General features: G+C 33.8%; 2 protein-coding genes and 1 long non-coding RNA gene across 4 annotated transcripts in view; 2 read left to right on the top strand and 1 right to left on the bottom strand.

Moving 5' to 3' along the window:
• Positions 1–1,788, top strand: part of LOC111496481 (K(+) efflux antiporter 6-like) — a 9,603-nt gene extending 7,815 nt beyond the window's left edge. Inside the window, exons 18-20 of the mRNA XM_023146929.1 lie at positions 285–329; positions 1,201–1,290; positions 1,382–1,788. Coding sequence (XP_023002697.1) covers positions 285–329; positions 1,201–1,290; positions 1,382–1,465 — 219 coding nt within the window. The 3' untranslated portion in view covers positions 1,466–1,788. The remainder of the gene's footprint in view (positions 1–284; positions 330–1,200; positions 1,291–1,381) is intronic.
• A 1,756-nt stretch (positions 1,789–3,544) lies between these two features.
• On the bottom strand, positions 3,545–5,284 carry LOC111496435 (probable transcription factor At5g61620). The gene is made up of 3 exons (XM_023146868.1): positions 4,975–5,284; positions 4,644–4,840; positions 3,545–4,093 (listed from the first exon to the last, which is right to left on the bottom strand). The coding sequence occupies exons 1-3, from the start codon at positions 5,258–5,260 to the stop codon at positions 3,719–3,721; spliced, it is 858 nt and encodes a 285-aa protein (XP_023002636.1). The 5' UTR covers positions 5,261–5,284; the 3' UTR covers positions 3,545–3,718.
• A 7,420-nt stretch (positions 5,285–12,704) lies between these two features.
• LOC111496505 lies at positions 12,705–13,416 on the top strand. Of its 2 annotated transcripts, none has more exons than XR_002720463.1 (3): positions 12,705–12,784; positions 12,871–13,215; positions 13,316–13,416. It is a non-coding gene; the product is annotated as an uncharacterized LOC111496505 (long non-coding RNA). The 2 variants fall into 2 exon arrangements; XR_002720464.1 differs by having other exon boundaries at positions 13,309–13,416.
• The last annotated feature ends 538 nt before the right edge of the window (positions 13,417–13,954 follow it).

Raw genomic sequence — 13,954 nt, 5'->3', positions numbered from 1 at the left:
TTTAGACAATTTTTTTTTTTTTTTTTTTTTTTTTGTTATAATAAGTTTTATTTTAAAATAAAATATTGGCAGTCACATGTGGAAGGAATGAGAGAGGGGAGAGTTGCCTAAAAGGGAAAAACCGTAACCTGTGGGTTTGCGGTTCTAACATGCGGTGGGCTTAGGTTGCTGAACCCTTCCCAAGCCCACCCCTCCCCCTAATGCTTCCTAAGAGCTTAGATTTTCAGCAGAAACCTTGGGCTTAGCTACTATAGTGTTGATGCTGATATTATGACAATTTTCAGGGAAAACTGTATCTGTTGCTTATTGGGACCACAGCCCTTAGTCTGGTGAGATTTAATTCAGTTCTTTAAATAATATCTGTATTACAGTTTCATAGGTGTCATTTTATGTGCTGTAATGATCTATTGCATAATTTCTTTTCTCAGCATGGTTTTCTTATTAGATTTTTTTCGAGTCAGCTGCTATAGTGTTGATTTTTTTAGATAACAATTGTAATTAAGAACGATGAATAATTTAGAAATAGTTGAAAGTGTGCTGATTCTTTTCCTCTGCTATTCGTTAGTTTGATTTGTCTTCAGGAAACAAGTTAGTTTAAAGTGAATTATTCACTATGATTTAGACAGAAGGTGCATTGAAAGTCAAGCCTTGTCCAAGAATTGACTGCTATAGATGGTTCATACAAGAAGGTCAGCAGCCAATATATATATATATATATAGAAGAATAGAGAAGAAAAGAAAAAGAAAACAGCTTAAAAAACGTGCCATCAAAATTTTCCTTGGCGGCCTGACATTATAGAGTGGAAGTGCCATCAAAATTTCTTTTGGGATAACAGCCCTTCTGCAAGATCTCAGATCGACAGGAAAATTTTACACTTTGATGTTGGCTCTTGGTCATTTTGGGCTACAATCTGTTTCAAAGGTTGAGCCACTTGCATATGCAGTGATTTCAGAAATTCACTCACAATGGTTTTCATTTCTTAAAATTTTTCATTGAGACTAAGTCACAAATTTAGTTCTGGTCTTGCTTGGAACGTGACCAACACTTGGTTTTCTAGTAGTGATCATACTAGAATTAGTCATCTGTGAAGGGCAGATCAACTTCACTTTGCTTGAGCATGTGTGTTGCCATTATATCTGTAGTTAGTTATCTGAAGCAATAAATTTCTTGATGGGGGCATTTGTAAACATTTTGTGCAGGTTACAACTCCTCTTCTCTTCAAGCTGATACCTGCTGTAGTGCACTTAGGCGTGCTATTGCGGTGTTTCTCTCCAGACGGTCTCGTTGAGGTTGAAACTTTTCCTTAAACTCAAAGGTCCAGTTAATGCACCTATTTTTCTTGATTGTTATCAGCTTGATAACTTTTCTCTTTATTTTCAGATTGGATTTAAAGGAGACATCATCCGCTCAGACAGTGTAAAGCAGCGAGTTATGTTGATAGTTCAGGGACCTCATGATTCATGACAGATTTGCTGAAAATGAAATGCTATTTCTGATCAAGGAGTCAAATTCTGGCCATCTTTTTCCCATGTGCAAGTGAAGTCGATTGAACCATTGTATATTTATTCACGTTTTTCTATCGTATGAAGCGTGTCCAGAGTCATTTTTTGTTACATTTAACTCACTATTAGATATGGAAAATCAGATAGGGTGTTCTACATGGATGACCAATGAGGTGTGGTACCAAATACAGTGGAGAAACTATTGTATTTGTTTTCACTATGACCTGATTCTTTGTAAAATGTAATATAGTTTGGATATTATAATGAAATTGTTACTGCACAAAATGATCACCTTCTGTTTTTTGCAGTGTAAATATAGATTCTTACCAAGTTGCCATTTAATGTCATCTGACTTCAGCCTCTCGGTAGCTACTTCAAGACTCTTCATCAGATGGTCACCAGCAGAAATGGTCCAAGGCTGTAAGTCCATCAATTACCCTTTCTGTCTCCCTTCCTCAGAAAAAAAGGAAAAATAAAAGAGATACCAGAGAGAGAAAAAACCATAGAACCTTTGGAGGACTTAGAAACTTCAATATTAATAATAAGATGATGGTATGATTCCAAAAGTTCCAATGGCTTTGTCAATTAGGTTTGTGAAAAAAAGTTGGGAAAATGGAAGGGTTTTATGTTTTCATTATTGAGTTTTACATTTTACCAATTTCACCTGTGTTTTTTGAATGCTTTTGGGTAGCCAGGTGTTGATAGGATAGTTCAGGGAGTAAATGAGAGAATCCTCTGCAGTTGAAATGTCACTGTTTCTTAAGATTTGGCTGCAGGAACTGACCTGTGCTATGTCATTTACTACTAGAGGTGATATTTAAAATCTCCAAGTCTCTCTGCTAAGTGATGAATGCCGTGGCTTTGAACTGTATGGGGTCTGTTTCCAATTATCAATATATGCTTACTGACCACAAAAAATATATAACCTGTGAAGGATAATTTCACGAGAAGTATAAGCAGCCAAACAATGATTTTTAAAACAAAAATGGGTTTGGTCCACTTTCTTGCCTGTTTCTTTCCAGACACCCACCCTTGTCCTGTGATTTTCAATTGGGGAACACACCAATTATTTTACCTTGCTTTGTTGTCAGTTTCCTAGTATTTTTCTACTTATGTTCTTGCGAATATGTAATTGTTTTCTTTGTAGCTTCTGGCTTCAGCATTTTTCTTAGATTCATATTTTATAGGTTGAAATAGAAGCTTAGAGCCAGTTTAGTATGCAATTTAGATTCTATTTTATGGTTTCAAATGTGTTCAAGACAACTTTTTTATATTTTCAGTGCATTTAGGATTTGAATTTGAAGCTTTAAAAGGCAGGATTACATTTAAAACGATTAAATATTAGTTTGGACCCAAGGCTGGCATGTAGCACATTTAATGTAATTTTAGTAGTGGGGAATTCAAAATACATTTAGTATTGCGGAGCTCAAGATACCCCCAAGGGTGAACACTTTAGGATCACTATTTATATGTTGTATTTGTTCCACACGACATAGATGAGTGAATTATGAAATATTAGGTAGGAAAAAAATAAAGGGAAAATGTAACCATGTAAATTCAAGATATTGGTTAGATGAGTTGTTTGATGTATGTTACACTTATCATGATTGCTTGATTTTATCCCATGCTAATGATGGGGAACATTATATAAAAAGATAGAAAGTTGTTTTTGATTTTAAATGATGCATATATGCTCGTCGTACAAATTATTGAGAAATTATTCATACATCAAAACAATTATTGTGGGTTGTTGCGTATGAAACTGATACTACTTATGGGTATTTATTGAACCTAAGATATTACGAAATTGGTATTAGCTTGTTGGGTTTTGTGTGTATGAAAGTAGTTCACACATTGTTAAACATCTTGAGCATATGAAAGGCCGGACTCCAAGGCCATAGTTTTACTGTCTTATTAAAAATGAATAACATAATTATTGTTTGCATATCAAGGTATTTTTGCGACTTAATAGTAAGGTTAGTAAGGTCATTCATCAAGAATTCTACAACACTAAGGAAGAGGTCTTACTAGAACTGAAATGGATCATTAGTGAAAACAGTAATGCATCATTTAAAATTACAGATTACTACGTAATTAATATTTCATCCTACACCCAAAAAGCTAAGTCAATCCTTATTTATAACCAAAAAAAAAAAAAAAAAAAACAAAATTTCAATATTCAATAAGACATCCTCTTAGTTTAGTTGCGCTGTCCTCACGTCACTGAAATGGCTCCATTAATGCGTATATTTCTGCAGCAATGCGGCTGCTGCTGCTGCTGCTCAGCTTGCTCTACTGGCTTTGGAGTGGACAAACTCAGCTGCAAATCAGGAGCTTGATGATGGCTCTCTGTCTTCTGTTTCCCATGAAAATGGCTGCTTGAGTTCGAACATTTGATGGGGTTCTCAAGGAATTTGAATGCCTTATGATCTTCATAACCAAACCAAATGGGCAATAAACTTTGATGAACATGATTATGAATTGGAGTAGAATTTGATGGGATCCCAAAGGAAATGGATGGAGGCAGGCTACTTGGCTTGGAATTGTTGACCTTCACCACTTGCACTCTGAATTTGTCCATTGTAGCTACCTACCATTCATAGATCACGACAAAAAAGTTAATTATGCGTAGTCTTCGGTGTTTAAAAAGTTTCAATTTAGTCTCGAAATATTGATAAACTTACCCAACATAATATTTAATGAATCGTAGAAATTTCAACGAGAAAAAAAAAATCTAAAGAAGAAAGTTTGACCTTTTTATTTCTCTAAATTACTTTTAATTCAAAGTATTATGTCATATAAGTTTATTGTTATATATTATAGATAGACTTTGATAATATCATCTCTTTCCGCAGTTTATGCATTTAATGAGTCAATGAAAAAGGAAATTCAAGTAAACAAACACAAGAGGGTTATTTTAATAACATTCTTCATAATTTTCTAATGGCAACAATTGGATTGTTGGGACTTAAATGATATACATATATATATATATATATATATATATATATATATATATGAATATTCATTATCTTCAAAAAGTTGGTTATTCTTCAAAATTCAATCTTTTTCTAAGAAGGTAAAAAAAAAACAAAAAAAGTTGGATTGAGAGATGAAGAAGAGTTTTGAAGGGAAATTACATCGAATAAGCTCGGGCGGCGGTGTTTTCTTTTGTCGAGACTATTGAGTCGAAGAAAGTACTTTTGTGCATGGCTAGCCACTTGAGTCGGAGTTCTCGTAGTAACAAATTTCCTCGAGATTCCTCTCCAATCTCCTTTTCCAAGCTTTTGTAACCCAACAAGAAACATTCTATGCTCTTCTTCCGTCCATGGCACACCTTAACAAATACCATAAACACAATCCCATAATCATTTTTCATAGAAGAAAATTGAAAAGGTTTCAACACACGGAACGAACGAAATATACCGTAATCTATCAGCTTAAGCTTTCAAACAACACATGGGAACTTACCCTTTTTTCTTTCATGGGTTTTGGTAATGAGGTCATCTGAGAGATACCCATTTGACAATTTCTCACAAGAAGAGGAGGAAGAAGAAGAAGGTAAACAATCCAAGCTAATGCTCTTCTTCAACAAGGCAGCTGCCGCCGCCCCCGCCGTCGCCGCCGCTGAAGAAGATGAAACTCCATCAAGATGAACTCCAAACAGCTTAAATTTACCTCTAATCTTTTCTTTTTGAATGATGCAAGTTCTTGAATTGTGACCCACATTGCCACAATGGGAACATTTCCTCACCATTTTCTCTCTCTTTCTCTCTCTCTAGAACTCACAAAATAGCTTGAAAAACATAATATAATGTATAAGCTAGAGGTTTGGTTTGGTTTAAATTAATTTAGGGTTTGACTTAATTAAGACATATATATTAGGGTTTTTTTTTTTCATGTTTTGTGTCGTAAAGAGTAAGTCAAGTATGAGTGGATGAAAATTTTAAAAATAATATGAAAACCTTATCCTAAAAATGGCATCTTTTTTCAAAGTGGCACATGACCAACGTGAGGTATTTGTCGGATTTATGAAACATTTACTCGGATTGTACTGCCCTTTGTTTGTATTCTACTTCTAGGGTTTATCTCTTTTTGGTGGGATCACTTGCTACAAAAGAACAAAACTTTTTAGAAGCAAATTGGTAGAACAATTATTCAATATCATGGTGACCATACATTTTTGTTGTGGAAGAGATAGTATAAGCCTCTTCGAATCGAACTCAACCTTATGTTCGTAGTGGATGGAGTATTGAAAGCTAAGGAATAGTCTTAGTCATTGTATCATTTCTTTACTCGGGTTTTACGTGTACATTAGATTCGGTGTAATTTATCCCTGACCCAGAATTTGAAATTCAAATTTCGTATAGAATTCTGATGTTTTCTTCTATTTTGTGCTGTGTATTTGTCACCTTACTTGTATAAAACTGCTTATAAGAAAGAATATGGTCAATATATCAACGGTGGGATCCCACATCGATTGGGGAGGAGAACGGAATATTCTTTATAAGGGTGTGAAAACCTTCCCCTAGCAGACGTATTTTAAAAATCTTGAGGATAAGCCCGAAAGGGAAGATCCAAAGAGGACAATATCTATTAGCGGTAGGCTTGGGCCGTTACAAATGGTATTAGAGCTAGACATCGGGCGATGCGTTAGCAAGGAGACTGACCCCCGAAGGGAGTGCAAGGACGTTGAGCCCCAGAAGAAGATGGATTTGGGGGTTTCCACATTGATTGGAGAAGGGAACGAGTGCCAGCGAGGACATTGGGCTCTGAAGAAGGGTGAATTGTAAGATCCTACTTGGTTGGAGAGGAGAACGAAACATTCTTTATAAGGGTGTGAAAACCTCGCACTAGCAGAAGGGTGAATTGTAAAATCCTACTTGGTTGGAGAGGAGAACGAAACATTCTTTATAAGGGTGTGAAAACCTCCCAGACGTATTTTAAAAACCTTGAGGAAAAGCCCAAAAGGGAAGGCCCAAAAGAGGACAATATCTATTAGTGGTGGGCTTGAGCCATTACAAATAGTATTAGAGCCAAATACCGAGTGATGTGCCAGCAAGGAGATTGAGCTCTGAAGGGAGGTGGACACGAGGTGGTGTGCCAACAAGAACGCTAGGCCCTGAAGAGTGGTGGCTTGGAGGTCCCACATCGATTGGAGAAGGGAACGAGTGTCAGCGAGGATGTTGGGCCTCGAAGGAGGGTGGATTGTGAGATCCCACATCGGTTGGGGAGGAGAGCGAAGCATTTTTTATAAAGGTGTGAAAACCTTTCCCTAGCAAACGCGTTTTAAAAACCTTGAGGGAAAAGTCGAAAGGAAAGTCTCAAAAAGGATAATATTCGCTAGCGGTGGGGTTGGGCTTGGGTTGTTGCATCAACCCAAATTCTTTTAACCTACTTTGTTAACGGAGAAACGTTACGTTTGGGAGTGGGACAAGTGACTCCATAAGAGTCTAAAGTTCATTTATTGGCATATGAGAACAAGTTCTTTGGGAGTCCCAAGTTGTCTCCAACATGGTGGACCAAATCTAAGCCCTAACATGTATTATCTATTTTGATACTTCTATTCCTCTCATTAATGTCTGTGTTTGTCTAACAAGGGACAGCTTATCTTGTCATTAAATATATATATATGGAACCTTAAACGACCAAGAATTTGTCCCTAAGATATTGTTTCCAAATGGATTTCAAAGAGGAAATGAGAGCTAGCTGAGCTTACTTGTTCTAACCCAAGTTATGAAAAGAAAACTAAATTATGAAATTTCGGGAGACATAATATATTCGAACAACGAACCTTCACATTGATATGATATTATCTATTTTAAGCATAAACTCTCGTGATTTTGCTTTTGGTTTCCTTAAAAGGTCGAGAGATAGTGTCCTTCACTTATATACTCATTAATCTTTTTCTTAATTAGCTAATGTAAGATCCTAACAATTCTCGACAATATATATGTTAGAGATGAATTAGCATAACGGTACATTGCAGTACAAACGATTTTGCAATGCCTCCTATGTTAATACGAGCGTGATTTTTTTTTTCTTTTTGTTTATCGATTTGGACTTTCCGAATTTGGTTTATGTCTTTGTCCATCAACACTACCAAAACTCGTGCTTTCGGATATAGGTGTTCATATGACCTCAATAACTCAACCAACTCAGACGGTTGAGTTGGATCAGATTTTGTTCTCGTTTAGATTGAGTTGAATTTTTTAGAAAATAAAAAATTAGGTTCGGTTGACATTTTTTTGCCTACTCGAAAATAGGGTTAGAACCAAACTCAATTCTATCATATTCTAGTTATTAATATAACATGTACTATGGATAAGTAGAATTTTTCTAAATAATTAAAAAAAAAAACAACAACAAGGACAATTGGGTTAGGTTGGGTTGCTAATTTTATTGGATTGCTCGAGTCACCAACCTAACGAACATAAAATTTCAGGTTGATTCAAAAGATTTTTCCAACCCAAATTGTGTACACCCCTACTTGCAGAGCTATTTCTTGTCCCGTCGAATTTCATGAATAACCTCATTTGAGATCTTCCATTACGAACGAAAACGTGAGATCCTACATCGGTTGGGGAAGAAAATGAAACATAGGGTATGGAAACCTCTAAAGACGCGTTTTAAAAACTCTGAGGGGAAGTATGAAAGGGAAAGCCCAAAGAGGATAATATAGCGATGTGTTAGGGTCGTTACAAATAGTATCAGAGCCAGACACTAGACGATGTGCCAACGAGAAGGCTGATCCTCGAAGGGGGTAGACACGAGACGTCGTGCCAAGAAGGACATTAGGTCCTGAAGGGGGTGGATTTGGTGGAGGTCCCACATCGATTGGAGAAAGGAACGAGTGTCAGCAAAGATGCTGGATCCTAAAGGGAGGTGGATTGTGAGATCCCACCTCGGTTGGGGAGGAGAACGAAACATCCTCTATAAGGGTGTAGAAACCTCTCCCCATCAGACGCGTTTTAAAAAACCTTGACAAGAAACCCGAAAGAGAAAGCCCAAAAAGGACAGATTTCGAGATAATTTTCTTGTGTATCAAGCATCGGGTAGGTGGAGGTAATTTCTTCACCCATATTTACAACTTTTTAACCCTTTTTTCCAACTTTTACACCAACAATCCTAAAGTAATTTTGCAAAGACAAAAAGATTAACCTTTTTTGTTTCTCTTTTCTAAAGTAGTTTGACTTAATCAATGAACTTTGCCTTACCTGCACTCATCTTGTTTAATATTAAAAAACTAATTAATTAATTAATTAATTAATTAATTCAAATATTTTAGTTAATCCCTTAATTATTATTATTATTTATTTCTTCCATTTTTTTAATGTTTATTCAGACCAACTTGAGTGGATATCTTATTTATCAAAACTAAATTCTATATTGTAATTATCACACAATTTTTAAATAATTCTAAATTTGACTGCTAATTTTATTTCTATTTTTAATTTTAAATTATAATAAATTATTAAGTTTTTTCTATTATTTGTCAAATGGCAACCAAAGGAAGAGAAAGTTAAAGTGACATCTTACCAAATGAAGAGTCTAAAATATTAAAGATTTTAAAGTATAATTTAATAATTATTAAATTAATTTCTTATATGAACCGTTTTTTTAGTGATATAAAATTATTCCGACTAATATTTAGCTTTTCATTATAGTTTACCATATATATCATATTTTATATCTGTGTATTGCAATTGTAATATATTTCATCTTATTTGATAATAAGTTAGCACGTAGAATTTGGGTATATCATAGGTTTAATAATGTGTGGAAACAAGGACCTGTATGGTGTCACGGTCGTAAATTTGAAACTAGACTGTTATTATTTATACATGATCATGACCATCCTTAAAGGGAGCTCAAACACCATTGCATTTTTTCGCTCGTCTTTGTGACTTCATCGGACCTTAGGGGAGATTCTTTCTTTGTTGACATAACATAAGTCATGTGTCACGAAGATTTATTCAGCCATACACATTGTCTTTCAACTTGCGTCTGCTCTAGGCCTAGTCATAAGAATCAATCTTATATCAAATCTCGATCAAGGTCCTTCAAATGTAACGTTGCATTTTACCAAATCATGATTGAGATGTATTTGGACCCTTCATTGGGTCAGAACAACCTCAAATTGCTCCACGTTACCATAACCTATAGAAGCATTTTTGTTGAGATACAAATGTTGGGAATGAACACTTCATTCGCATATTTACTCATTTGTCACATGTTCAGATGTGGTCTAGGTTCATTCATGTACTTCTACGATACTCAGATGTCACATGCCCACCCACTTCAGCGTTGTTTCGTCCACAAACCACATTTTACTATGAGAGGTACCACTATGATATCATTTGTAATGACTCATGCTCAGGATTTGGAATCGAGATTTGACACTTAATGGTCTGACATTCCCTTGCATCCCTTGCGACAGGTTCACGCTATGTACTCCTCGATTTTTAAGCGTGAAGACTATGTCTAAAGACTAACATGAGTCCTTCCGGTATATTTTGTCCTCACTCACATGGTTCACAAGAAAATTTCTAGGAGGTCACCCAATATATCATCGCATCTTAAGAGTAGAGACTATCCCCGTAGACCAATCTAGATCCTTCCAACATGTTTTGTCCTTACTCACATGTATTCTAGTAAAATTTCTAAAAGGTCACCAGACATAGGATTGCTCTAAATAAAGCACGCATAACCATAAAATTTCTATGATTAAACCACTGAAAAAGACCGTATACCTTGTTAGTATAGGTAGTGACTTTTAATTCTTTTAAGTTTTTTTAGTCATCCTATTTGTAGGGTAGCTCTCTTTCAAATGTTGGCTAGTTTATTCATATACTCCTTCCTTACTCGGTTTCACATATTATACCTTAAGTATCACTCATTCTCTAGTGAACAATTTGTTTATGACTCAACCATAAACGAAATCTCTCACGTGAGAGGCTGAAACCCCATTGTTCAAGTCCTAAAATTAGCACTTAAAAGAACAACTCATCTACTTCCCCTCCATTGAGGTGACACCTTTTGGGGTGAGGCCTTTTGAGGAAGCCCAAAGTAAAGTCATGAGATCTTATGCTCAAAGTGAACAATATCATACCATTGTGGAGAGTCGTGTTCGTCTAACATGGTATCAGAGCCATGCCCTAAACTTAGTCGTGTCAATAGATTGATAAATCCTCAAATGTCGAACAAATGACTCCAAAGTCTCCAAAATAGTAGGCATATTAAATCGGCTACAAAAATCATTCTCACTCATGCAAATCAAAGAACAATATCTCGCAAACAAAAGTTCATAATTCATTCCGTATTAAGATCGAATCGCATATGATCCTTCTGTTAATTATTAATTTTCTCAATTAACAGGTCTCTAAAGAGAGATCAAATATTTCATGAACTTGGACTCGTTTGAGGTGTTTATTTAAGTCGTTCACCTCTAATTCATCATTATAAACCACCGTTGAACTTTTAAGTTAAGCTAGTTGACCTATCTAATTGGCCTCGACCTCCTCGACCTCCTCCTATTTGTCAAGGAGCTAGTTAGCCCCTCTTTGTAACATCGGGAACTTGCAGGGATTTAGGTCGTTCCTTGGAAAATATATATATATATATATAGATCGACTTTCATAATTAATATAAATTAGCCTTTTTTAGGTTATAGTATTTATTTATTATTATTTAAAATATTACACATATTATTCCTATTTTCCAAGGTTCTTTAGTGTTTTAATTTAAAATTTTAAGTTTTTTTAAAAATGAAAATATTGTTCGAGTGGTTGTTAAGTTTTCTTTTGTGCTAATATATTTGGAGAGTTTCTCTAAATTACTTCAATTTTGTTTGCTTAGCCTTTTTCATATAAAAACAATGCTTACCTTGCACTCACCCCCTCCATACCCTATAGTGTGGATTTTAATTTTACAATTTATTCACTTTTATTTTCAAAAATAAAAAATAAAAAAGTTATCTTTCTAGATCCTATCGATTGCATACTCGTGAAAATATTTTTTGCTACGATTTCTTGAACGAGCGCCTATCTTAAGGTATAAATTGAACCACTAATTAAAATTTGAGCGGAAAATTGAAACATTTGTCATAGTTCAGACTGTAATTTGATAGAATTAATAGTTTAAAGTAACAATGTAATGACCCACGTCCATGATTTAGAATTCAAATTAGGCATATGATGGTTTCAACATGATAATATTGCTTACTCATTATATCTAAGAGTGAAAACTATTTCCACAGATCAATATGAGTTCTTCTAGCATACTTTGTCTCGACCTATGCCCAGGATTTGGAATTTGGATTCGACACGTAATGGCTCCAACATTCTACTACATCTTTTACGACATGGTTATGTTACTTATGCATTACTTGTTGGTATAGGTAATAAGTTTTATTTTGCTTGAACTTTTCTTAGTCATCCTATCTTAACAATTACTCTCATTTAGATATGATCTCAGTTTATTAAAAAATTCAAATAAAAAAGTTCAAAAAATTATTACCGTCAATATATTGATGAAAACGATCTATCTACATCTCATATATTATCTCCAAACTTTATAATGTTATTTTTAAAAGTTTACAGAGTATTTTTGAGATGTAGTTCTAACGGTAATGATATTTTTTTTAACTTTAAAGGGTATTTTTGAAAAAAAAAATTTGAGAGTTCGGTAGTATTTTTTAAACAAAATATTAATGTTTTCCATCCAAAACCAATAAAAATTTATATATATATATATATATATATATATATATCAGGATATTATTAAAAAGTTTAAAAATGTAAGGATATTTTTGGTTTATTAATTTAAACCTTTTATGGGCCGAAAAGCCCATCCGTTTAGAACCCTAAAAGGCTTCTTGGGGCTTTTCGCAAGTGAATAATGGGCCACATTAAACAACTGGGCTGTTGGCCTTAATAGTGCGCAATTGGGCTACACAACGTAGAGCAGAACCATAGCTGAGTGTCACTTTTGTAATTCATATAAAGAACAGGGGTAGAATTGTATAATCATTTTAATATTTGGTTCTATTTTGTGATTTTTAATAGCTAAGATCATTTTTATTTTAAATTGAAGATGAAGTTACTTTCTACTCACTTTTAGAATAATTACAAATTAACAAGTATCCTTTAATTAAAATTATTTTATTATATATATATATAAGAAATCAGGGAGTGTCGGCAATGAAAGATAAGATAGTTTAGCTGGACTGTCCAAACGTGCAATCTCGTGTGATTCTGACAAATGCGCAATCGCTTCAGAGGTGAGATTTGAGTTTCAACTCAATGTGTTCTCCAACTTAATTCACTTTTGTTTATTGATGATTTGGCTTGATTTTTGACTCGGTAGGTTCATCTTAAGGAAGTCCACAGGTCAAAAAAGGAATTGACGTTAACTTAAGGAGACGGGTCATCGTTAGAGTAAGATTGAGAAATGAGGTTTTCAAAATATTCCTCAACCAATTTCAATTTTAATGATTATTATGCGAAATTGAATCAAACGAAAGTATAATTAGACGCCCCTGATTAATTTACTTTCCTATGTCTCAATTGAGGATATTAGCCATGCATGATATGTGTACGTACATAGGAACAATTAAAGTTTCGTTAGCTAATCCTTAATTGTGAACTCGACTCAACTCGACTGGCAAGAGTTTGTATAACATTTTCAGTAGATAGCTACGAGGACTATTAGGTGTTGGACTTTTGACCCTTAATGTCAAATTAATTCTTGATGATAACAAACTCAAACTTATTCTTAATTACTAATAATTTGAGTGATTTGAAGTGTTCAGGGCATAAAGCTTGTAATGACAATTTCAACGTCTTTTGAATCACTCAAATAAGGACTAAAACGAACGAAAAAGTCTTTGGAATCACTCAAATCAAGACTAAAACGAACGAAAAAGTTATAGCTTAAACAATACTTACATATAACATTATATTTGAAAATTTAAAATAAATAATAAATAAATTTAAATGTATGAATATTATTATTTTGAAAACAAAGGAAAGAAATTTAAATTTATGGCTGTGTCGTGGTTGTTATTATAAAATAAAGAGATTCGAAATTATGACCGTTGGCTACTAAAATTATTATTATTATTTTATATGCACGTATAATTGTTTTTGTAGGAAAAATGTATATTTTATAAAATTAAAAATAAATTCAGTTAATTAAGCCAAGGGAAGAACCATAAACTAGCATTTCTAACATTTTTATTAATTTGAACTCAGCTAAATAAGTTTATAATTCAACAATAAATTTCAATTAGATGTTTAATAAAACCTAAAATTTTAATTTTATGCCCGTACATATATTAATTTTAAAATAATTAAATACTTAAATATTAAAATTTTAATTTGACAAAAAAAAAAAAAAAAAAAAAAAAAAAAAAAAAAAAAAAAAAAAAAAAAAAAAAAAAAAAAAAAAA

This window comes from Cucurbita maxima, unplaced genomic scaffold (assembly GCF_002738345.1).
Source record: "Cucurbita maxima cultivar Rimu unplaced genomic scaffold, Cmax_1.0 Cma_Scf00022, whole genome shotgun sequence".
Taxonomy (NCBI): Eukaryota; Viridiplantae; Streptophyta; class Magnoliopsida; order Cucurbitales; family Cucurbitaceae; genus Cucurbita; species Cucurbita maxima.
The sequence above is the reverse complement of the archived record's forward strand: the minus strand, read 5'-3'. Positions and strand labels throughout refer to the sequence as shown.